Source organism: Lacerta agilis, chromosome 9, assembly GCF_009819535.1.
Source record: "Lacerta agilis isolate rLacAgi1 chromosome 9, rLacAgi1.pri, whole genome shotgun sequence".
In the NCBI taxonomy this organism is placed as follows: Eukaryota; Metazoa; Chordata; class Lepidosauria; order Squamata; family Lacertidae; genus Lacerta; species Lacerta agilis.
The window spans coordinates 9536712-9563086 of record NC_046320.1 but is presented as its reverse complement, the minus strand read 5'-3'; the positions used below and the strand labels follow the sequence as shown (position 1 = coordinate 9563086).

General features: G+C 39.7%; 1 protein-coding gene across 2 annotated transcripts in view; it reads right to left on the bottom strand.

Moving 5' to 3' along the window:
- Positions 1–5863: 5863 nt before the first annotated feature.
- KLHL5 (kelch like family member 5) overlaps positions 5864–26375 on the bottom strand; it is a 51562-nt gene continuing 31050 nt past the window's right edge. For both annotated transcript variants that reach the window (XM_033161345.1, XM_033161344.1), the window contains 9 exons: positions 24674–24810; positions 23586–23782; positions 16778–16990; positions 13661–13847; positions 11897–12121; positions 10632–10794; positions 9347–9559; positions 8129–8300; positions 5864–6036 (listed from right to left, as the gene is read on the bottom strand). In XM_033161345.1, coding sequence (XP_033017236.1) covers positions 5980–6036; positions 8129–8300; positions 9347–9559; positions 10632–10794; positions 11897–12121; positions 13661–13847; positions 16778–16990; positions 23586–23782; positions 24674–24810 — 1564 coding nt within the window. In that variant the 3' untranslated portion in view covers positions 5864–5979. The remainder of the gene's footprint in view (positions 6037–8128; positions 8301–9346; positions 9560–10631; positions 10795–11896; positions 12122–13660; positions 13848–16777; positions 16991–23585; positions 23783–24673; positions 24811–26375) is intronic.

Below are 26375 nucleotides of genomic sequence, written 5' to 3'. Positions count from 1 at the left end.
GAATCTGGCAGTATTATAACCCCCAAGTTGCACCCTGGAGAGCTTTGTTTAGGGGGGAAGTCACAAAGGACACTATAAGGTTGTGGCTCAGAAGTGGGGGCTGGAACCAGTTTGGATTCCCACCCAAAACTCCTCCTTACAAAACACTTCCTCGTATTGCTGCAAATGTGTTCAGGTTCATGCAGAAGCCTTGTTTGTCCCAAACTGGCTAGATTGAATTATAGTGTTCAAGTTGGATGGGCACCATACAGACAGATACGCCAGTTCGTATCTGTGTTGGATTTGAAATTGTTTTTATAGATGCAGTGGTTTTAATATATGCTTATATTTTCCTGTGAAATTGCTTCAGGATGCTTCATAGGAAGCAATTCATAAATTAAATAAGTAATATTTAGTATTTTGTTGGAATGGCTTACTACATATTGTAGTTTTTATCAATGTACTTTTCCTTTCACAGTGATTTCAACTCCAAATAAACACCCTCCCCCGTTTTTCACTCAGATTGTGCTACATTAGCAAATGTAAATTATTGGAGAAAGCCTAGTATCTTTTTGAATAACCACCACTTGTTTCTACATATTTCTTGAATCTGAATTATAGGAGATAAAATATCTGACTTCTTTCTAAACGTGGATGCTAGAGTATAGTCCTTTCAGTAGAGAGAAAGTAAACCTAGTACAGATTAGGATGGTCTCCCTCCACTTAAATTGTCTGTTTTAAGACATGTTATTTGTGATGACATACATCAGATAACCTCATTCTTTCCCCCTGAAATTTGGTTTAGACTGTGTGTGATCTGCCTGAAAGGCACCCACATTGATTTTTCTAAAAATATATTCTATTTTTAAAAATTGATGGAAGAATATGAATTGAAATCCCATGAATTATATACATTAGTCGAGTTATATATTCATTTTAAGTTCCTGAACGTGCCCCCTAAGAATCAGCATGTGCCATTTGTTTAAAAGTTACATTATCAGTATCATTTTATAAACATCCACTTTTAAGATTTATATGCCCTTCAGCAATGTTTCAAAATGGTTTACAAAAACACCATAATAACCATGTTCTATTAACCATGTCACAGAAGTTACTAGTGAGGGGGAATCCCCATGTATTTGAGATTATTTTCCTTCCATTTGAAGAGCCACTTAAAAACAAGTATTTCATGGTAGTAAAGGATCCCTGACCTAATCATTAGGTCCAGTCGTGTCCGACTCTGGGGTTGCGGTGCTCACCTCGCGTTACTGGCCAAGGGAGCCGGCGTACAGCTTCCGGGTCATGTGGCCAGCATGAAAAAGCCGTTTTCTGGTGAACCAGAGCAGCGCATGGAAACACTGTTTACCTTCCCGCCGGACCGGTACCTATTAATCTACTTGCACTTTTGACATGCTTTCGAACTGCTAGGTGGGCAGGAGCTGGGACCGAGCAACGGGAGCTCACCCCATGGCAGGGATTCGAACCGCCGACCTTCTGATCAGCAAGCCCTAGGCTCAGTGGTTTAACCCACAGTGCCACCCGCGTCCCTTTTTCATGGTACTATTGCCTAAATCCCTGATTGCTTTTAGGAAAGTGTGTGTATAGTTGAGAAGGAATCCTGTCTGTTTAAATTGTGCTTTAATGGGCATTGTGCAGTGCATTCTGTTGTGTTGTAATGTGCAGTAGAATGTGTTTGGTTAGTGAAGTTTTTTCTCCGGTCAGGTGATGCTTTAACTGCCATGGCGGATGTTAACTGACAACTGAGGAGCGGTTGGAGGTAGAACTCTCAGTATGCAAAAGGATAGAACATGTGCACATTCTGATTGGTAGTTGCAGGTCTAGAATTCTTGGTTATACTATGTGATTGGCTGCCCTGGCCTGAAAAAGCGAATATATGGCTGGGTGCTGCTAGTCAGTCTAGTCAGTCCCTGTTGGTTGGTGCTTGGTGAACATCCAGAAGAGAAGGACCGAGAAAGACCTGAGAGGTAGGCAGAGTGGTTGCTATGGCAGCTGAATCGCTTGATTTAGGCTGAGGTAGGGCTGCCATATGTCCTGGTTTTCCCGTACACATCTGGGAATTGGACTTGAAAATGGCATCCAGGCGGATTTTTGCTGAATTGGTAAAATGTCCAGGGAAATTGAACGTATGGCAAGTAGGGTGATTTATTTTATTTTTTAAAAAGCTTTTTAAAAATCCAGAAAAGCCCAAAAATGTGTGGGGTTTGGGGGGTGGGGGAGAACAACTTTGACAAAAAAAACCCAACAACTAAACTATGTTGTCTGGATTTTCACTTTTGGGAATACGGCAACCCTAGCTGAGGACACACGGGGGAACCTGTCTACAGTGCTGAGAGTGAAGCAGCGAGAAACCATTTGGAATGCAAGGTTCTAATGCAGGGGTCACCAAGGTTTATCTTGCCTAGGCTGGATCGGTCCTGCCGAGATCCCTGTGGGCCGGATTGGCGTCTGCACGTGCGCACCTGCATTTTCGGCATCTGCGCATTCGCAGGTGTGATTTTTGGCACCACGGAAGTGAGTCCCTGCACTGCGCTGATTTAGCGCAGCACGCAAGCAGGCAACTCAGTTTGGGGGCGGCTCGTAGGCCAGTCAAACAACCTCCGCAGGCCGCTTCCGGCCCATGGGCCTTAGATTGCTGACCCATTCTAATGCCTTATAGGACAGCCAAAGGATGATTCTAGGAGAGGTACAGTATAGGAAAAGTAGGTTTGTGGTTCAGTAGGTCAGTAGGGGTGAAACAGAAGCTTTAACAATTTCCTCAGTGTTGGTGAGGCAATCACAGAATTGTAGAGTTGGGAGGTACTCATCTAGTACAATCTGCAAGAGTGTCTTAACAGTGTAACTACAGTAACTTGCTTCCTGAAACTGTGTTGGGCCAATTACCCCAAACTATTTACTCTGGCTCCAGTGCATCCTACAACTGGTGTTGGAAGATGAGTACTTGTGATGTTAGACACAATCCGTACCTATCCTAGTGTTTTCCCTCAAACCTGCTTCTATCTGATTTAGAAACGTAAGCCACACTCTGCGGTTAAGCTGACAGGTGTATTTTTGAGACAGCCATTGCATATGACAGCTTCACGGGGAGGAGTGTGTGGTGGGGGTTGCAGGGACAGGGCAACCAAACAGGCAATACACATAGGGAGTGAAGACATCCCTGCTCCCTCCCTCGTGTAAAGTAACATAACAATGTGAATAGAGACCACCTTACTGCATTTCAAGCCACTAATGTGGGTTTAGAAAGGGTGCAAAATAAACTGTTTGTATTTAAAGGGACAGAAGCAAGGTGAGTGTATACCTGTTTAAAAAATGTATGTATTAATGCTACGTGTTGCTGTCTACTCCCTTCAATCAGTACCCCACCCACCATAAAATTTTGAAACCGGAGGTCCATTTTGGCTTGCATGCGGGTATTTGCTAACCTATGCATGCACACCTTTTGAACTTTATTTTTTGAAATACTAACAGATTTGCACAAAAGAGCAATAATAAATAAATGTGTGTGTTGCTCCAGGCCAGGGAAGGATTTGGAGTTGCTTCTATGAAAGACTGCCTTTTCCTTTCCTGCTTCCTGTACCTGCAAGGGCAAATTTTATTTTTAATGCAGCTTATCAGTGCAAGAGCAGTTTGTGCAAAAGAGCTGTTTTGATTTTAAAAAAAATATTACAAATGTGTCTTTTAGTAACAACTAGTGAAAAATGGTAGGTTGCATACTCTCCTTTGAGCTGATGGAAACAAAATGTAAGTAGGGGGTGCAGCAATACATGGTACCTGAAATGTTTTTTTTTAAGCACCCCAGCCACACAGTGCATCCACAGTTGAGCAACCTGCAATTTTGTAATAGATTTTTTTCCCTTAATGAATTATCCATAGACCTGGAAAATCCAAATTTCCTGGAGGGAGGATACAGTCTGCCACTTGGATGAGGCCGATGTCATGTGGTTGCTGGGGTGGAGGAGGGAAGACATAAAAGCAGCATCAAATCCACATTAAACTCCAGTGAACCCTTAGATTAATGTTGTTTTCAATGCATTAAAAAAAACCTGTGGCTAAGATTGCTGAAGGTAAAACTACATAAGAAGTTATCTAGATGTCAAAACCTGGGTGCAGTCACAATCCAGACCGTGTAACAGGAGTAGTGACTACTGCTTGAAGACTCTGCCATTAATAGATGGCAGGAGAATTTAGCCCAAGTGACATGCTTCTGCAGTGCCAATAGTGTGCTTTTTTGCACCCACTCCATCACAGGTGCCAGCCTTCTATTTTGATAAAGTAGATTACCCTATATAATTTAGAGCAGTGTTTTGGGGAACCTTTTCCACATCTATACATGGGACTCTACAAACATCTGTGTTTGGATAACTAACCTTATACTTGTATATTTATGACAATGCATTTTTTTTACCAAGCAGGTTTAATGTTAGACAGCTATAACACTTAATTACCTCATGCCAGCTCACCCCTTGCTAAATTTGGGTATTGGTTATGATACTTATCATTTGTGTATGTGTGTTGATTAGTTGTATGAATAAGGCATCACGAAATCATTTGTAAAATGATAACAAACAGGGCAGGACTTATACACTTCCCCTTTAAACTAATAGTTCATTGTGAACTTCAAAGTTCAGAACTGTATTAAAAAATTACAAGTGTGCAAAGACTATTCTTCAGACACATTCCATTTACTTTCAGAAAAAAGAAATCCTTGAGTTTACATATTCAGATTTTTTCAAGATAAAGTACAACAGAATGTTACATAACATATTTGAACAAGGCACAAAAGAAAATATAAAAGTTTCATAGAGCACTTGGAACACCCAAGTAATTCTGAGTAGTGTAACAAGTCAACATAAGGCAAATACTAAAGAAAATCTATTACAGTATTAAATAATTTAGTTATGCAAGTCTGATCCTTGGAAAGACTTCAGTCTTTTTGGAAGGAGCTGAGCACCCTGAATGGATGCACCAGTTGTAGGGTAATGCCCACTTTTTGCTAAAGGAACACTTGCTAAAAATGGCACGAGTTTTCACCTTATAAAAGTGTATTAAGATTTGTGCAAACTCCTCTTTCAAAGTAAATTAAACTTAGCTACATATAATTTCAATCATGGAATGCTTCAGAAACCACAAATGAAAGTCACTTTTAATGATGCATTAGAATGCAACCCCCCCCCCCCCAAACTTCAACTTCTGAATTACTTTCAGGAAGAGATCCACTCAGTGAAACTGCAATCAAGCTCAGAAAGATGAAATTATATATAAATATTTATAGAATAGAGAATTTCCGTAAAATATTAGAAAATCCAGTAAGTGTGGTGGATGCTGAAAAGCTCTTGAAGAAAGTATCCTATAGAACAAACACTTCCATAGCATACTAAGACAATAATTAAAGTGAGGCTTTGGTTAAAAAACAAAGGCTGCAAAATGTCAGCTGTGGTGAGAAGAGTTCAAGCATCAAATGTATAGCATTTCCCACGCAAGAGGTACCCTTGATACTCTGATTCCGTCTGCATTTGGTTTGTCTTTGTACCATGTAAAAATAGTAATAATAATATTCCAATAGTCAAGACAAATTATTTGGAATGAAAGCAATGCCATTACCTGTATCCTGAACATGCCAAAAACATATATGGAAATGGAAAGGAAATGGTACTGTGCCCAGGCTTATTACAACAAAGAGCTCTGGGCCTCCTAGAGCAAGAACCAAAATTTGAAAACGCCAATTATTTTTCAGTTGCTGCATTTCTAATGTAACCTGCCAGCTGGTTGCAGAGTATTCCATTACAAATAAATGTACATAAATTGCATTACTCATTTTTAAAAAGTGCATAATGTTGGTCCATTTTTAATTAAAAAACATTTTAGCTAATAGATTAAGACCAAACTCTTTGCCCTGTGAAGATACACAGTACCTTATATGATTATAATTTAGTAACTTGGGGGCACCCCCCGAGTCTACAGAAGAGAAAGATATCTTTGTAATTAGAGCTTTACAGTCACGACACATGCCCCAGCTCTTCCAAGGCACAATGGTGCAACCTGTAATGGTGAGAAGAAGGTGTAAAAAGGTCAGTGACAAAGCACACTTGCTACAGTCACAAATATTTTATTTTTAAAAATTAGAGCCACAATATGAATGTTGAGCAAGAGAATGAATCACTTGCTCCTGTTTTTCAATCAATGCTTAATTTGAGCCAGAGGTCACCTGGACTCAACTCCATTGTTTTTTTAAAATATAATGTCAAAGCTCAATTATATAAATTATGGAGCAGGATATTAATACAGTGCATAGGTTTCCTGTTAGCAGGGACAGGAAGATTATACTTTTTGTCACCTTTTGCATACATTAGGTCAAGGGTACACTACCTTCCAGGATTTCAGGGGCCATATTCTAGCCATGGTTAGGATCACAGAAACATAGAGTTGGAAGGGACCCCAGGGGTCAACTAGTCCAACCCCCTGCAATGCAGGACTCTCAACTAAAGCATCTGTGGCAGATGGCCATTCAATCGCTGTTTAAAAACCTCCAAGGAAGGAGAGAATCTACCACTTCCCAAGGGAGTCTGTTCCACTAACAGCTCTTACTGTTAGAGAGCTCTTCTTCCTAGAGGTAAAAATGTACAGAGCAACTCTGTTCTTCATTCAGGCAAGCAAGAGGCATTACCAGAGTTCAAGGACATATTCCATCCAGGCAAAAACCTGGAGGATGCATGGCCAAGGAGGAGCTGTGGCCAGAGAGAGGCTTGGACAACTGCATTTTGCCCCTGGGTGTGAGGTCCCCCCACATTAGAATAATTCTGCTGGGTTTACAGAGAAATACTTGATTACAGTGGATGCTCGGGTTGCGAACGTGATCTGTGCAGGAGGCACGTTCACAACCCGCAGCGTTTGCAACCCGCAGCACAGCGTCTGCGCACATGAGGGTTGCAATTCGGTGCTTCTGCGCATGTGCGAGCACCAAAACCCAGAAGTAACCTGTTCTGGTACTTCCGGGTTTGTCGCAGTGCGCAACCCGAAAACATGCAACCTGAAGCATCAGTAACCCGAGGTATGACTGTACTTAAAGTTGCTCTTTTTGTTCTAGCTAAGTTTAGATTTCATTTGCACTTTCTGGGGGTAGCCACTGGATATGAAGTGGTTATCCTGTAGCAGATGGTAAGGTTTGCTCTGTGCTCCCAAGTTGGATAAAAATGCGAGATTCTGCATATATGTAGAATGCTTTCACCACATATCTATGTCACATACAGATTATGAATATTTGAGATATAGAATCAGTTTTTTGGTAGGCCTGAGTTCCAGTGCTTCCCATTTTAAATAATCCTACAGTGGTACCTCTGGTTACGTACTTAATTCGTTCCAGAGGTCTGTTCTTAACCTGAAACTGTTCTTAACCTGAAGCACCACTTTAGCTAATGGGACCTCCTGCTGCCGCCAGAGCATGATTTCTGTTCTTATCCTGAAGCAAATTTCTTAACCTGACGTGTTATTTCTGGGTTAGTGGAGTATGTAACCTGAAGTGTATGTAACCCGAGGCACCACTGTATTTCCCTTTTCTTCCACCTTTCTTTCAGAAAGCATGTAGGAAAGGACAGAGACTTGGTTGCATCAGGAAAAGATGTTTGACATGCTGCTCAATCATATATGGGGGGGCAGGAAGTAGCAGAACAATCAGAAGTCTGTTTGTTCATGATGGATGGCTCAGTCAGTAGAGCATGAAACTCTTAATCTCTGGGTCATAGGTTCAAGCCCCACATTGGGTAAAAGATTCCTACATAGCAGGGGTTTGGACTAGATGACCCTCACGGTCCCTTTCAGCTCTACAGTTCTGTGATTCTTATTTACATATGGTTTCACTCACTCATATAAAGTCACCTGGGATGACTGAATTTGAGCTGAAGGCAGGCTTCCAAAAGAGGCTGAGATTACTCTTAAAAAACAACAACATTCGAACACTGATGTTGCCTTCTACTGAGATGATGGAGCCAACTGCCTGCTATTGACTACTATGACTTGGAGTGGCCCTCCCAAGGTCACAGAGAGCTCTGCTAGCCAGACTTGCAATGGGAGCACCTTGAACAGAAGATGCCAGAAATTCAACCCATGTATGAACCCTCCAAATCTTAATCAATACCTGTGTCCACTCATTTGTCTGGGGGTCATAAGACTCCACTGTGTTAAGGTAGGTCTGTCCATCATATCCCCCAACAGCATACAATCTGTCTCCAAGAAGGCAGACTCCCACTGCATCTCTGCTGATGCTCATGGAAGCTACGGCAGTCCACATATCAGTTTTGGGATCATACCTGAATTAAAAACAACAGTGTAATGGTTAATTCCACATGTCTGAAGTTCTGCCATTTTGCTATTCTAATTTTTCCTGTTACTCCACACCCTGTATAGTATTTAAGAACTAGTTCTGATGGATTTCATTGCATCATCACCTAGATCTTTTGCTTTCTATCATCACTGTTGGTACCCTTCTTACACATACACAGACCCTGTTTGGAAGTGCATTCCCGGCAAGCTATTTATCAAATTGAGAACATGTTCATCCTACCCCATCTTAACACATTTATCCAAATCAGTTTACCGGTAATCCACATTTCCCCATTTTGTCCAAAATGAAGATCTGCGGTTTATTGCCACGGCCCCACATAATGTTATCAGACATTCAGCCACGTCTCCCCATTTTGGACATAATGCAGAACTGTTGTTTTAAGCTAACCAAGATATGAATACAAAAAAGAGAGCAATGGTGCTCATTGCTGGCTTACTAAACTCTGATTTAGCAAGCCAGGAATCTACATCTGAGTTGGGCTAATATAAAAGAGAACTATGGTAGATTCTCTTATTGCAGACTGCTTTATAGAATTTGACATCTCTCATGTAATTTCTTATTTGCTGCTTTATTTTTAAAATATCCTCCATAGAATTTGCACTTCTGCTTTGGTTAACTAATGTCTTTGTTTACTGACATTCTGACCAAAGTTGGTGGATCTTTACTACTATCCTTTTGGTTAACAGCATCTTGCCCAAAGCCACACAACAAATCTCCAGTTGTGGTGAAACACAAACCCTGGCCCATGCCAAATCTCTCTACATGGTGACTCTTGCTACTGTTGTTTAAAAAGTGCTACCATTGCAGAAATACTCCAAATCAACCGCTTCTACATAACCTGCATCTTTTACTTTTTACCTCCTTTTCTGCATCCTCCGACACTATATGCTCATCCTCCTGCACTATATGCTCAAGTGTTAAATGCAGATAATTTTAGGATGCTATAAATGAGGAAAATGGGATAGCGAGAACCTTAAGTATCTTCATAGCAACACTTTATTGCGTTAATACCTTTCCACACAGTCAGACAGCCTGGATGTCAAGTTAGAAGCTGGTGCATCATGGCCTCCAATAGCATAGAGAAACCCATTCCAGGTGGTTACCCCAACGCCACCTCTTCGTTTTGACATCTGAGCACAGAGTGTCCACTTGTTAGTATGAGGATCAAAGCATTCTACAGATTTGAGACAAGAACTTCCATCTCGACCACCAACTGCATATAGCCTGTAAGCATACAAATACATGCTTGAAATACTTTCTGAACACACACACAAAAGCTTCAAGCAGGCATTCAATTAGATGGCTTACTGCGGAATAAAAATAGCATTAAGTGTAACACTTTAAAATCTTCCTCAGAGACAACGAAATCTGCTGCTGCCTTTGCTTCAAAGAGAACTCTCTTGGGATCCTATTTCTGAAAGAGTTAAGTCTCACCCATTTTCTGATGCTTCTCTTAAAACCTATTTCTTGGTAACAAAGTAGCAGTTTTAAACAACAGCTTTGTCTCAATTCATTTCCACCTCAGTAGGTGGTGCAGCTTGTCCTTTGATATTGCATTTAAATCTGAAAGTAATAATGTAATTCTAACCACATTTATGGGCTCATTTATACAACAGATTTGAAAGTTTGTTACATTTTTCATCCCATTACTTGTGTGGTCCTTTTCTATTTCTAAATAAACAAAGATGCAAAACAATTCACAAGTATAAAAAAGGAAGCATATAATTTAGGGAAAAGTGCATTATAAAAAACAACAACACAGAGGGTTTCCTACAATGATAGCTGTTCCAATACTTCAAGGAAAGAATAATATTTCTCAGAAAAAACAAGAACTTGTTGATTTTCTTCCCTAAAATGGATTAAATTGTCAGTTACTCTTCAGCCATCTTACTGCTAAAGACCATTGCTTATGTTACCATTTGAGTTGTCAGGATTTTATACAGGATTATCAATTTGTTATTAAAAATACATTGCTAGATTTGACTACGTCAAATTACTGGAACCATTTCTAGGACAAAAGAAGTCTTGCCTGCAGTCCTGAAACGATTCAACATCCAAGAAGAAATTAACAGTAAAGATTTAATGAGCACTGGATGTTTCCTGATACCCAATGAATATGTTAACAAGATGTGGATAGGACAAAAACATGCATATACAGCATCATTCAAAAGCCTAACACTCTGAACTTCTGGTAGATGACATCATTCCAGTGTTACTAAATTTCCTTTATATATATGAGTTTTGAGTAAAATGTTATGGAATATTTGCCCTTATTTCTCTCTTTAGTCCTACTTACTTTCCACTTAATACTGCTACACCCACTGTGCTCCTTGGGGTTGACATGCTAGCCACAAAGTTCCACTGACGTGCCTGTGGATCCCATCTTTCGACGGTATTCAGATAGCTCCAGCCATCATGTCCTCCTACAGCATACATAGGACCTTCCAGTACCGCCACCCCTTTGAGTTAAGAAGACACTATTATTTCAGAATGTGAAATGGCCCAATTGTTTGACATACCGCAGTGGTTTCAAACAGTCACATCATCAAAAATGCTTCCCTCATCTATTTTTCTGATGAGGAAATCAGAACTAGGGATTCTACAGAGTATTTTGAGACTCAGATGGAACCCTGGCCAAACTATTGAAAGGCAATACAATACATTCAACATCTTGTCCATCTGTATCTCCACTACATTACAACATATTTTCAAAGGAACATTCATTCACTCCTTTAGTAATTAATTCATTAATTTTCTGCTAAAGGAACCGAGGCTGCCATGTTTATGGGGATGGATAAACTGCTTCTCAGGAAAGCCTGCCTATTGTCATTGATCACCTCATTTAAGAATCCTGATAATTTTGCCCCGAAGTTCAAAAGCCACTGATGTATTGGAACAGAGAAACACTTGAGCCTTGATAAGCAGACATATCACATATTTCTATAAAATCCCTATTCTGCAACTGCCAATTAAGAATATGAAAACTCTTCAGTCCCTCACTCAAAATTAATGAAATGGGAAAAAGGGAAAAAAGGATTCTCTCTTGGTTTTGGAGCCATTAGGCTCTAATGCTATAATGTTTCCAGTCTTCTTTCAGTCAAAAGAAGGCCCAGTGACTTTCTCCCACTCCAATTTCAGGAAATCCCTACGGGAGCCTAATGAGATGCCCACCAAAAGAAGAGGGAGGACTTTCATTTGGAAAAGTCTCAGAGAAACTTTCGCTCCCACTCCCACTTTCAAAGGAAAGTCAATCTCAATACTGGAGGGGGGGGGTTTAGGATGCCATATAAAAAGTGTCTCAGAGAACTGCACATACCTACATGCAATATAGTGACCATACTTTTACTTCCCAAGCATGACACATAAGAAAGCATAATGCTGGAGATGACAATTAAATTAAAACCTTTAAAGTTTGTTTCTGATTTTTGTCTATTACAAATTGCCTACTACTGATATCAAATATACCAAAGAAGCCCAAGTAGCACTTTCAAAGAAGCATTTCATTGAAATGAGCTGATCACACCACATATTTTGCTTTTATTTATAAAAAAAGATACATACCCAGACCATGTCGGTGAGTGGACATAGGTGGCATCACACTCCAAGTTTTTGTTTTTGGGTTGTAACACTCCACTGTATTCAGTGTTTTCAGTCCATCTCTACCACCAACAACATACAACTTATCATCTAATACTGCTACTCCAAATTGTAGTCTTCTTCCATTCATATTTGCTACAGGAGTCCACATATTGGTACGGAGATCGTATTTTTCAATGCTTGTTGCTCCTTAGCAGTAGTATAAAATAATATTAATTTAAAACCTCAAATCTTTGTGATCACTGTCCACAAAAATACAATAGATTTGGTTCAGATAGTGATAAACAATCTGATTACTTCTTTAAAAAAAGAATTATTCCCAAACACATACACATGATACATTAGTTCTCATGTAGTTTCAAAGTGCATACTTGAGATGTGATGTCAGTAGTGATTACATAAATAAGGTTTCAAATAATCATTTGCTAAATATTTTGTCCTACCAAATGTGAACAGAATGTTAACAACAATTTATGGAGAGATATAAAAATCAACTAGTTTGCAGAACTTAGCTATCTAGCATCAAATGATCTGTCTCACTTCCTGGAATTTATATTTACTCTCTCCTCAATGTGTCTACATCATTTCTTCATGCAATATGAAATACTAACTGAAGCTAGAAAGAATATGTGCTGTAAGTTCAGAATCCATATTCAACACAGCATGAAAGGCCACTTACGCAATCATTACAAGAACTTTTAAATAAAATACTTTAGTAACTAGTAATTATTTAAATATACGGAGATAGCTTTGGGTTTTTTGAACTACGAATACACAGTACTGTATGTATACACCTTTATTAACAGTACAGTGGTACCTCCGGTTAAGTACTTAATTCGTTCCGGAGGTCTGTTCTTAACCTGAAGCGTACTTAACCTGAAGCACCACTTTAGCTAATGTGAACTCCTGCTGCCACACAATTTCTGTTCTTAAGCGGAGTTCTTAACCTGAAGTGTACTTAACCTGAAGCGTACTTAACCCGAAGTACCACTGTATTAATTTCTAGGATTATTTTTTCTCTTATTTCATTGAATATTTGTGTGCACAGAGGTGAAATCATATCATATAATAGTTTACTATAACTTCTTTTTCACTTGCATTTTTTCTTAAACAAATCAGGCAAACTTGTTGAACTTGATTAAGGTAAGGCTGGTATACTTTCACCAATAACGTAACAGCCACCATGTGGTTATGTTTCCAAGGATAATTTATTAGGTTAAGAAAGATATGAGATCGTAAGAGCAATCAGAAGTTCTGCATCCATATTGTAAGCTTAGGTGTGCAATTTTCATGGAACACATACATACCAGCAAGCTGAACCCTTCAGTTCCACCCACCCAAACCCCACCCCCATGTATTTCAGTTGGGTTTACGGGAAGGGTGGGTTACGTGGTTCATATACATTTATATGTTCATACTTAATCTTATTACTATAAGCCACAAATATTTTAAACACAGTTGCATAGTACTTTACAGATTTTCCTTTGGGGGAAGGTGGAGGTGGGGGGAGAGAAGAGAACAGGGTGGTAGTTACAAAATGATAGCTAATATGCATCCTTTTATCTGGCTGAAACTAAGTCGCAAATTTGTAGAACCAGTTTTCAGCTCTTGCGCGAGGAACAAAAAATATACTTTTGCACTGAACAGGTGAAAACACACAAATTAGCCCCTCTATTCTTGAAGTGATATGTGCATTTTCATCTGTAGTAGACATCCTATAATCCATACCTTTAGTCGCATCCATGCCGCCAACTGCAAACAACACACCAACTGTAGATTTTCTAGGTTTTGTACGAGGACTTTGCAACATGGGCCGCCTCTCTGGTAACAGATGGTATTTCATTGCTTCCATAATGAGTTTTTGACATTCAATGTCATCTCTGAAGAGTGAATTGTTTTCCATATCTGCTAAAAACTAGAACAAGGAGAGGACGATGTGTTGAACTTGAATAAATCAAAAGGAATATTCTGAACATAAAATGCCAAATTAACACAACTAACCTACAGTCAATACAGAGAATAAAATGTTTGTGTAAAGGCAGGGATTTTGATAGAGAAGATTACAGAGATAAATGAGCACAACTTCTGTCTCTTTAAAGTATAACTAATACCTTCCCTGGGTGGGCATATGGATCAGTATTGCAGTACTAAGGCAGTTTTCCTGATTAAAATTCACACACACACCCCAATCTGCTAATTGTTCTGTTACAGGAAATTACATGTACACAGGTTTTCGTGTGTGTGCATGCACATCATTTGGAACAGCATTTAAGTCTTTCTTCCTATTATGATCTTTCAAACATGCAGATATAATTTTATACAGTACTGCTATCTAGTTGCTAGACTCCAACCACTGCCATCCTCCATAACACTTTATAATGAATGGAACAGAATACAGAATGAAATCACATTGTACTGTGCCATTCTTCAACAAAGACCAATAAACCTTGGTCAAGGTTGACTTGGCATGCTTTGTTCCTAATATACCTGTATTGGCTGCAACATAACACTTCTCCCATAATGTTATGGCTCCTTTGAATAAATTATTGTGATTCTTGATTTAGTGAATCTTGCTTCAGTTTGCTGTATGTAACATTTGCTGTATGCAAACCATTAATAATTCAGAATACTGCCTATCTTAGTTTTGATCTTGGTCACTTTCAACCACATGCTTCAAATTCAGGTGGATAGCCGTGTTCATCTGTCATAACCATAATAAATAACAAGATGAAAGATGAAAAAATCATCTTCAGATACTCTGAAGCAGAGGTTGCTTCAACCTTATAACTGTTATGGCAGTTGGTTCCATTGGGAAGGGCAAGGGATTTTTAAAGGGACAGATGACCAAAATTAGCTTTATAATGGGACATGAATCCAATATCTCTATTCAGACCAGGTCTCTCCATAGTTTTTAGTTTGGTAATGAGTATCTGATGAAGTGTGTATTACACGCAAAAGCTCATACCTTGAAAGCTTATATTTAGTTGAACTTAAAGGTGCCACTGGAATTATTAAAAAAGATTTTTTCATCTTTCATCTTGTTATTCATTATCACACAGGGTGGATAAAAATCAATGATTTAAAAAAAAATCAAAAAAATCTGATTTTTTAAAATTTAAATCGGATTTTTTTTTTAATAAAATGCTTTTTGGTGAAAATATATTACCATCCAAAGGTTATTCAATCATGAAATCAAGATTAGTTTTTTAATTATGTAGAATAAGGCTGTATATGTTTAATTTTTTTGGTAAATAAATTCCATTAATCCATTCACAATGTCATTTATGCTCTTCCAGAGGTTTTTGTATGATTATTGGGCAGTTTCTCTGCCTACAAGATATTATCACAGATGCTTGGTTTACTTTTGCAGTTCTCAAAACTGAATTTGACTCAGCAGAGATCACATGCCTCTTCTTCACAGCAAAAATGTTATAACATGAACAGAGTTGAGAAAAAGACCTTAATCCTATTGTTCTACAAACCTATGAATACAGAATCAACCCCTTCAGTGCTAAGTTTCAAGAAGTTCAGTGAATAGAATAGAAACAATATTTTTCTGATTGTTTGGAGTGGAATGGATCTAATAAATCTATTTAAATTGTTATTATTAAGGAAATGATTATTTTTCTCCTTCCTAAGTACAACAGAAAAGTTGTCCAAATATGAATGATTAACCTATTAAACTGGGGATAAAAAAACTAATATGAAAAGTGTTATTCTAAAAATCTTCATCTACTTGCACATTAAAGTTATACCAGCAAGAATTAGTCTTTATGTAGAAAACTGTGATTTAAATCAAGCCTTACTGACTAGTGATTTAAATCGTGTTTTAAATCAGTTTGATTTAAATCAAATCCACCCTGTTATCACATGCTACAAGGCATACTTTTAGAGAGATGTTCATGGCAGGTGGCCTTCATCTTGGTGAATCATGTTTGAATATGCTGGTTCATTAGCTTTAGTTGATTTACTAATTTTGGTTTTCTTTTGCAAGCTGTCTTGGGAATTGGTTTTGAAGGGCAGGGTAAAGAGAAAACAATTTGCACTGGCTTGTTCTGTAACAGGGATGGGGAAATTCCAGCACACAGGCCAACTTTGGCCTTTTCTCAAGAAAGCAGGACTGAACCCCCCAGGCATCAGTTGATGCAAACCGCTTCCTGATAATTGAAACCCCTGCTAAAATGGGGGGGGGGCATTAAATTTTAGCTGTGGTTTCAGTGGAAATCACTCCTGGAGCAAGGATGGACAACTGATAATACAGGAAAGCCAAATCTGCTTTCTGATTGGGGATGGGGGCAGATGCACATTACTGTCTACACAGTGCTTAGAAGTCCAGATATCAGAACTTCAAAGTACCAAATCATCTGACAACATTGTGACATCAGGTGATCTGACAGGTGGGGCTCCCCACATGTCAAATTTCCCCCCTTGGTGTCAATCCTAAAACAGATCTGCCCCACAGAACCAAAAAATTTCCCTACCGCTGCTCTAAAATAACCATGGATGCAATTAGTTTTCCTACACAAGACCCATATACAAAATTAATCAGAATCTTTGTCTTAAGAACATTGAGTAAATGTAAAATATGAAAGATGTTCAAAACAAACATTTATTTATAAAAGAACCAATTCACCTATAGGTCTTCAGGGCAACCGCTCCCTAATTGTTAAAAGCTTACATTACCACAGTGTGTTACTGGTGGCACTGTATTAATGGTAAGCTGATTCCCTGCATGAATGCAGAGGTTTCCAAGTGGGAGGCAACCAAACCATATCACCTTAATTTACTGGTATCAATTGGTGAAAGATGAAAGAACAGCTATACAGATTGCAGCCATTTATTTACCTGTGGTGCAAGTAATGGCAGCCTGATGTATGCCAGGAGGTTGCTGAGATCCTTCTTTCTTTGTTCCAAATCATGTCTCACCCATGTAAGCAATGCATTGAGGATGGTCTCTTCATTTGGAATATTCATATCATCACTTGCTAAAAGCTTTGCAATTTCAGTGGCTGGTAACAATAAAAATTCTTGGTTTCTAATTACTTCCATGAAATGATCCTAAAGTTTAACAAACAAAACATCTGGATATTAATGAGGAGACAGACCTTAACGTAAAGTATAACTGCAGATTGGTATGTATGCTGAAAAATAAGAACTGCTCGTTACGTAACCTCCCACTCCAGTTTTGCCAAGAAGTTTTACCTCTTTTCAGTCTGAATCCCTTGTGGCAGGAAATTCCTGTCACCATGGCTCTGGAGTGAGTGCTGGTAGGTATGGCATTGCAGTGGTGGAAACAGTGGTGGGCGAGACAACAAGCATACAACCCCAGCTTAAATTTGCAAAGACCTGTGTGCCTTGAAGAAAGGCAGAAGGGGAGAAGTCCAGGTCAGGATGCATATAACAGCAACTGCTAAAGAGTTGCTTAAGAAAAGTTGGGGTAGCCTCCCCTTTCCCTGGAGGTTCTTAGGGGCTGTGTGTCCTTAAGGAAAGCAGAAGTAAGGAAACCTAGGCCAGCAATCTCATGCTGTCAGCTCCTGAGAGAACCTTTTGTAACATTTGTAGCATTTATGTATCTTTAAAATTGTAAACTGCCTTGGGTGGTGTGGGAGAAAGGAAGTATATAAAGAAAACAAACAGAGGAAGCTTCGTTCAGCACTCAAAAGCTACCCAGATAAATTATTTGTCTGCAGAAAGTAGCACAAGCTACATGTGCCTTTGTGTTTTTTTTAATGTTGTAAAGGGATTTGCATTTTCTGCCCTGAATCAGTGTGTTTGAGGCTTGTGCAAAATTTGGAATTTTTGGCAAGAAGAAAGATAAATGAAGGCACTATGTTTTATGGAGCAGGTCCAGAGAACAAGCATTCCCTCTGACTGATAACTTCAGGACATAACAACAACAATCTTCTTGGGACGTGGGTAGCCCAGGACCTCCATACATACTGCTCAGGCTTGTGCCACAGGCAGGTCATTTTGGTGCTGCTCACACAGCAGTTTGACTTCACCCCCGGAGGCACACTCCATTGTCTCTTGAGACAGACAGATGCCCACTATTTTAGGGTTAACAGTAATAGTCTGCAGGGCGTCGCACACTTCTTGGAAATCTTATTCAGTCATTACTTAAGAGTTCTAAGAGTCATCAGATATGGCCCATATATTTCCTTTTCATATATAATTTTTATTTGGTGTTTTCAACATTACATCAAATAATGAAAGATACATTTAATACATAGAACAAAATAGAAAAAGAAAGATAGGAGAAAGAGTAAAGAACAAAATTATAAACTGGGGACACATTTCCCATAATATATATAGGGCTCACAAACTGACATAAAGAGAAGCTAAACTATATTATTATTAATCATTTATAAACTGCAGTGCACAGATTAAAAATACAAGATGGTCCTTACCCAAAGGCTTACAATAGAAAAGACACAACAGAAAAAGGAAAAGGACCAGGTAGCAGGTTATGTGAATGGTGAAAAATCTTTTCTATCTGAAACCTCAGAAAGCCTTTGCCAATCAGAGTAGATGGCTACTTGGGCAAATAGACTTGATATAGGGCAGCTTCCTATGCTCAGGTCTGTCTGTATAAAATCACAATGTCACTGGAGATTGGGATCTTCTTTCCATTGCACTGCTATTTCTATCCTAGCTGCTGTCACTGGATGAGAAGTAAGGCCCTTGTGTGGTACTGCTTCCTTGTGCTCAAATCAAAACACACACAAAGAGGGAAATTAAAATTCATGAACAAATCAACAACAACAGAGCAGAGTCAAAACATTTCTATTACAATTTCCACGTAACCATCAAAAGCCTGGCAAAATAAATACGTTTTGAGTTGATACCTAATGCCACCAATGTGGACAGAAATTAGATCTTGAGCAGGAGTGAGTCACATACATGGGGTGTTGTCAGAAGAAAGGCCATGGCTTTTGTCCACTAATGACAGAACTAGTAGGACCACATGTGTAGAACTTAAAGCATGGATCAGAAGGTATCCATGGAGACAGCCCTCAAATACTTGTGCCAGGATGCATCATAAATCAGTGACCTCACAAACGAACAATTAAAAGTCTGTCACTGAAATCCTGGATACTTGGAGAAGACCGCAATGTGGATAAAGGCTCTAGACTCTTAACAATCTGCCCAACATTTATTTATTTTTCTCACATTTATACCTCACCTTTACTCTATCATGGAACCCATGGTGGCATGCATGTAGTGCACCTATCCTGGCACTGACCAGATCCAGAGCTGCTAAGCTAAGGCAGACCATATCCCTGATCTGCCTGAAGACAAGCAAGAATATGCTGAGCTTCAAAGGGAATGAGAGGTACTAGGATTAGGTTTTGCAGATCAGCTCCTACACCCTAGTACTTAGTGACTGCACTTGGTTTGAATGAATTCATGCCTCCCATTTACTGTCATCAATTTCCATCTTGCAATGCAATCTATGCATATTTACTTAAAAGTCAATTCCTATTATGTTCAATGGGGTTACTCCCAAGCAAGTGAGTATAGATGGAGCTTATTTCCCAACACACCTGCAAAAAATTTGCAAAAACATTGCAAGTAAAATCAACTATCTCATATACTTCAAGCTCCTATTGGCCACCATAAGGACTAAAATGTGGAACACTGAATTTTGTACAACACATAACATTCTGCACTTGGGCTTCTAAAAATGTAATAAAGATATAAATCTTATTGCTTAAAATGAACAGTGCAATGAATAGAGTATAAAAATGGAGGAACATTATATTATTTTAATACAGGAGCAACACCCTCTTGTAAACTGAAGTGACACAGAACTGAAATCTGTCTTACTTAATTACCAGTATATGTCAAGCTTTAGTACGTGAAACGAAACCATGCCAACCTTTTCAAGAAACACTAAACACATTGTTCCGTTAATGAAAGCCTATTAGTTTAGATCAGTCCTCTTGAGATTACTTGCTCGAAGATCTCTTAAACCAATAAATACTTCAACTGAATCTTTGGTAGGCCCACACACAGTTGTTTTCATTTAAAATTAGTTGTGAAGTTGCATTATTGAACTCATAGTTTCATATAAAAGCCTTACAAAAGAGCTTTTTATCAGATTGGATGCTTTAATTGCATATATATACATCCTATGTGGAGTAAACAGCTCCTTAGATAAGGCTACATATGAACAGGGCCAACTGGAATGCCAAAACAGGTTTAAATGGAACTATAAATATTTCACATTCATTATACATTAATATTTTTTAAGCCATCATAAGAAGCAAAACAGTGTGGAGATGCAACAGAAAGAGGCTCTGGGGGTGGGACTCCTGCTCACCCCTTGGCTGTTAGCCTGTGGGGTTCCATGGGGTTTTTGTTTGTCCGCCATGCTGGGATGTCGTAAAGATGCTTGGAATCTGTGCCACCAATGTGTGAATGACACCCATCTCTCCCTCCCTCCCTGCTTTCCATCACATTCCATGGAAGCTGTGGAAGTGCTGAACCAGTGTGTGAAGTTGACTGAATGATAGCTAGAAAACTACAACTTAATCCAGACAAGACAACATGCTCTTGGTTAATAGAATAGGGAATCTAGAAATAGGAGTTCAACCTGTGCTGCATAGGGTAACATTTCTCTGAAAACACATCTTTGTACAGTCATACCTCGGATTGCGCTTGCTGCGGGTTGCGCTTGCTGCGGGATACGAACGCACCGAACCAGGAAGTACCAGAATGGGTTACTTCCAGGTTTTGGTGCTCGTGGATGCGCAGAAGTGCTAAATCATGCTTTGCGCATAAGCGCCAAATTGCATCACGCACGTGCACAGATGCAGCAGTGTGGGTAGCAAACGTGCCTCCCGCACGGATCGCATTCGCAACCCGAGCATCCACTGTACTGTTTATATTGTGTTGTATTTTACTAATTAACTTCCTTAAAGGATACTGAGGAAAGGCAGAGTATAAATATTTTAAATAAACAAATGAAGCAAGCATGCACAAATGTTCCCTACTTTGCCTTTTCTGCTATTTACCACCATTTGAAGCACAATGCAAAATAAACTGCTTTTAATAAGGTACAGTGTTTTAGCATTGGTATAGGTACATTGCACACTTATTATAATACTTTTAAAAATAAACATAAAATGGTTGCTGTTTTTAGTGCCAACATTTCCTTGCTTTCAAGCAGTTTTTAAGCAAATGAAATTAGTAGGGGATTTATTCTATTGAACTACACGTTTCTATTCTGTTTCCATGGCAACATTCATTTCAAACCATTATTACTAAAATTGAATTTCACGTCTCTGTTGGAACTAAACAACATTAAAAAAGGCCCTTGGAAGGGTTCATCTAGCACAACTAATTACTCTGGAAAATAGCTTTCTAAAATCCAACTAATTTAAATTTCATTCCTGTCAAACTATTAAAGGTTATAATTGTGTCACTGTTTATTGCAGTGTTAATTGCTTCAAGGTAGCTATTTCAATGGCCACAGCTTTATAATACATCTCAAAAGCTTCTTAACAGAGGAGGAAATGGTGCATCAAAAGCATACAAAAGGTAGAAAGGCAAATGATCACAAACCACTGGGAAAAAACAGAAAGGATATACTGAATTCTTGAGGTGAAATCTTTATCAAAAGTAGGAACAATTCTTTAACAGTTTGGGTCTAACATTACTCTAGGCAGAACTCAGACAGATGGAAAGGAAACCAACTAGTCTACTGCGGATACTGAATCTGTGCATGGATTATTCTCATAGGCTCAACAGAGTACTGTCTACTCTCTCGGCCTATGCACACATGCACAGGAAGTGTAGCAGGGTTCTCTCCCCCCACCTTATCAGCTCAATCTTAGTTATTTGTACTCTGAAACTGTGCCAGAGTACATTATGCTCAAAGTGTGCTACTGGAGAACTGTCCAAACCTACTTACTATTATGTGGGCAAGTAAAGGTAAAGGATCAAGTGCAAAGTACTAGACCTGCATTGGATTACCCCAATGAAATTGACTGGCAACAGGTCAGGGCAGACAAAATAAAGTACTTACTTGCATAAGATGATTGATTTATGGAATTCCCTGCCAGAAGATGCAAGCACGGCTGCTGCTTTCAAAAGGGATTAGAGACATTTGTGAAGAAAGGGTCTACCAATGGCAACTAGCTATTATAGCCAAATAGAATACATACTTCTGAATACCAGGCACCACTAAGTTCTCTTGTATAGATGCTCAGAGCATGTACTTTACACATTACAACAGGTTCATCATCATATATCTACGAATCTGTGGAAGCACTGAGGACCAATTCCATATGTTGCAAAAGTAACCCAACTTGAGAACAAGATGGCAGGCGAGTGGTAGAACACAGAGATCAGTTTATCTCTGTACCACACATCTGCTAAGTTGTTCTGAATATACTGATATAATTTATTAAATACATAACTTGCCCTTCATCCCAAAGGAGCACAGGGTGGAAAACAGAGAACTAGTAAAAAAAATACAATAAAAATAAAAGATAACATATTTGAAACATTTTAAAAACAAGATCAAAAGTTTATACATCATTAAATCAGCTGAAAAATATTTATTATTTAGATTACAATCAAACCCCCATACACACATCAGGCTAGGAGGAGGGTTGGATTGAGCAGTGGCATTCCTCTGCTTGCTTCTGCCAGCTTCCTACCAGTAGAATGATGCAAGCAAACAGCACTCCACTGGCCCAGATCTCCCACTTCTGCCTGAAGGTGCAGGAAGGTGGAAGGTCCGCCAGCAGTATCCCTGCTGACAGAAAGTCCCAAAACAGGGCATTCTGAAGGTGGAAGTAAGCTGGCCTCGAATCCACTTGATCTGAGCTGCTCTCACACCTGGCACAGGCTCATTGTGAGACCAACTGCTGGTGCAAGGATCGTGCCTGATTTGTCTGTCCCCTTTGCCCACCCTTCCACTGCTGCTGCAATGAGCAACTCAGCTCCAGAAAGCCTCAGCAACAGCAACTGAAACTTTGGATTGCTTTGCCAGTGAGTGAGTATGCTAAACCAATTGCATCAGAAAGGAAAATACCAGATGAGAGTGGAACAGAAAATACCAAACGAATGTCAGAACCGACTGACCCATCCCAAGTGCGTGTGTATATAGGAGTGCTCTTTATAAGTGCTAAAAGCACCAAAGATATCATCACCACACATATCATTATCCCGGCAATCATAGCATCAGTCCCCTAGGATAGGCAAATTTCTTTTTCATGTTAGACATGGAGCAGTTTGCCCAAAGCAAATCAGTTGACAGCAGAGATTACGTGAACTAGGAGTTTCCAGCTCACTATCATATCCATAAGCCATGCCAGTTTTTCAGGTGACATATTCTGCAGTACCCAAAATATTATTAATCTCTTCCCTAGATCCGTATAAAATGAAATAAATCCAGAGGGCAGAATTCAATGGGTCCCACCAATGGAAGCTCTGCACAAGAGCTTCTGTTTGAGCAGTGGGACTTTCTGTCGCTTTCCTCCCTCTGCAACCACTGAAAAAGAGAGCTTGCAGAACAGCAGGAGCGGGGGAATCATTCTGTCTGGCAAGCCAAAATGCTTGCTCTGACAGAATGATCGCCTTAATGCAATGCTGAATTCCTTCCTTAATAAACAGACAGTAGATGCACATATAAACAACTTACCATGGTGTAATTGTGGGCTACTTTGTGCAAATCCGTGCAACCCTGTGCATCGGCAAAGGACCGGATTCCAAGGCAATTTGATGGATGAAGCTGCTTCATTAAAAATTTACAGCAAGCTTCTACAACCTGAGAAAGCTGAAGAATACATGCTGTAGATAACAGGCACTCAATATTATCTTCTTTTAATTCAAGGCGACCTAGAAGAGTCAGAAAGAAGTTTAAGGTATTTAGGAAAAATATTACAAGAGCAACTCTGCTAGATCAGACCAATCTAAGGGAGGGGAGAGAAAGCTCTCTGGAGTGGACCCAGACTACGTTAGTGGAACTTGGGTCCCAGTGAAATCAATGGGAAAAGTTAGTCATGACCAGTTATATTGATTTTAATGGGAATTTAGTGGAAGTGCAAATTAGTTAGTCTGCATCCAACCCACTCTCTCCACACCATTCAAAATTTTTACAAACCTCTATCTATTATGTCCTCCTAAGTCATATTTTTTCTAAATGAAGAAACCCCAAATGCACTAGTCTTTTCTCATAAGCTAGAATCCTAGCCTCCAGCAGGGACAACTTTGTGTTCATGAGGTTGGAGGTGCATAGAGGGAAGAAGCTGTGTTGCCACTTTAGCTGCCTGGTTTACAGCTGGCTACACCCACTACAGGTCTGAGCTATGTCCCTGGCTGGTGCAGGGATGAGGCTGGCTCAGACAGGCCAAAAGGAAGACCTTTTCACTCAAATCCTCCATAAAAAGGAGTTTTTGCAGTCTTCCCTATTTATATATTTACTTATACTTTCACACTGCTAATAACTGAGTTATCAGCGTGGTTAACAATAAACACCAATACCACAAAACAGAATAAACATCTATATTTGGTTGGCTTTGTACTATGCCTGTACCCCACAGTTAACAGGTTATTGGTAAGTTAAGAGGGAATAAATGAGACAGCACAGATTTGGGGGAACCATTGTATCAGGAGTTGGGTTTTGTATATATATGAGTAAATAGCCCCTTCCCTCCACAGCAGGTGAGAAAGCTAATAAAATAAACAAATGTACATACATTAGACAATTTTACCAGCCACTTTCATTACCTGTATATGCATATTGCACCAAAGCCCATAGTGCATTTGGCTCAACACCTTCCATTTTGATTTCTTCTTGTCTTGCCTCTCTTACATCATTAGTAAACATGGCGGCAAAGTAGTCTGAGACAGAAGACAACACTAATCTGTAACCATATGAAACAAAAGAAGTGAAAATGACATTCACATTGCAGTGGTACCTCAAGTTACAGACACTTCAGGTTACAGACTCCGCTAACCCAGTTAAGATCTTTGCTTCAGGATGAGAACAGAAATCGGGCGGCGGCAGCGTGGTGGCAGCAGGAGGCCCCATTAGCTAAAGTGGTGCTTCAGGTTAAGAACAGTTTCAGGTTAAGAACGGACCTCCAGAATGAATTAAGTTCTTAACCCGAGGTACCACTGTAATGGCTTCATTATTCACCCCCTTGAAAGAAGAATATTTCTGAAAACATTTTGCAGTTGACAAACTATGATATCATCTACTTCTCAATATGTTTCTTAATCTACCTCTTTGGTGCTTTACAACTTCACTGCCCAATAAGAAATACCACTTAAAGCTAATCTGAATTTTGAGAGAAAAATGAAAACTTTTTGGTGAAATGCAGTTCAATGGGTGCTAGGACTAGGCAATATATCAGTATATCATCCAAAACCAGTTTGAAGTTCACATCATGATAACTGTTTCATAATATTTGAGCTGGCAATATATCGCGAATTACAATGTGTGTAAGGGCTAGGCAACATCTGGTTTTCAACATCGCGATAACTCACCAGCTAAACATCAACTAAAAACTGCAATGTTATCAGCAGCTAAACCTCACAATATCACCAGCTAAACATTGCAATGTTATCACCAGCAACATTGCAATGTTATCACCTTACAGTATCACCAGCTAAAGGTTGCAATGTTGTCACCAGCTAAACATTGCAACCTTACCATCATGTCAGAAATAAGAATGGAACTATACAGAGGCAAAATATCCTGACAACTGCTAGTACTTAGGGGACTACAACAGATAAATGACAATGTTATCAATCATCACAAACCATTTCATCAGCAGGCAAGCCAAAATGCAACCCAACAGGACTTTTGGTTTTGGGCTTGGCTACCAAATGGTGGTATTCAGGACAATCCAAAGTATGGCGATGAGACACAGTGAATACAAATAATCTGGGACTGCAAGGCCTCATGGCAGTGACAGGGAATGATAGCAGCAGCAGCGGAATGCAAGGCCTTGCGGCGGCGATGAAGGATCACAGCAGAAGCAGTGGTGGCCTGCAGGGACTCGTGACAGTGACTGGAGGTGACAGCAGTAGCAGCATCCTGTGAGGCCTTAGGGCGAAAACGGGAGATGGCAGCAATAGTAGTGGCAGCTTGCGAGGCCTCGTGGCGACACAAACAGTGGGGCTTACGAGGCCTCACTGTGGTGGCAAGAAGTGGCAGTGGCCTGCAAGTCCTCCTGGCCGTAGTGGGAGGCAGTGGCAGAAGCTGTGGCAGCCTGCCTCAGCAAGGCCTTGCAGGTCACCTCTGCTTCTGCCACCGTCTCCTGCCGCCACCGCAAGGCCTCACAGACTGCCGCTACTGCCACAGCCATGACAAGGCCTTGCAAACCATTGCTGCTTTTGCCACTGCCCCAAGTCCTTGCAGGCTGCCACCACTTCTGCCAACCCTGCCCACTGCCACAGTGAGGCTTCACAGGCTGATTATTGT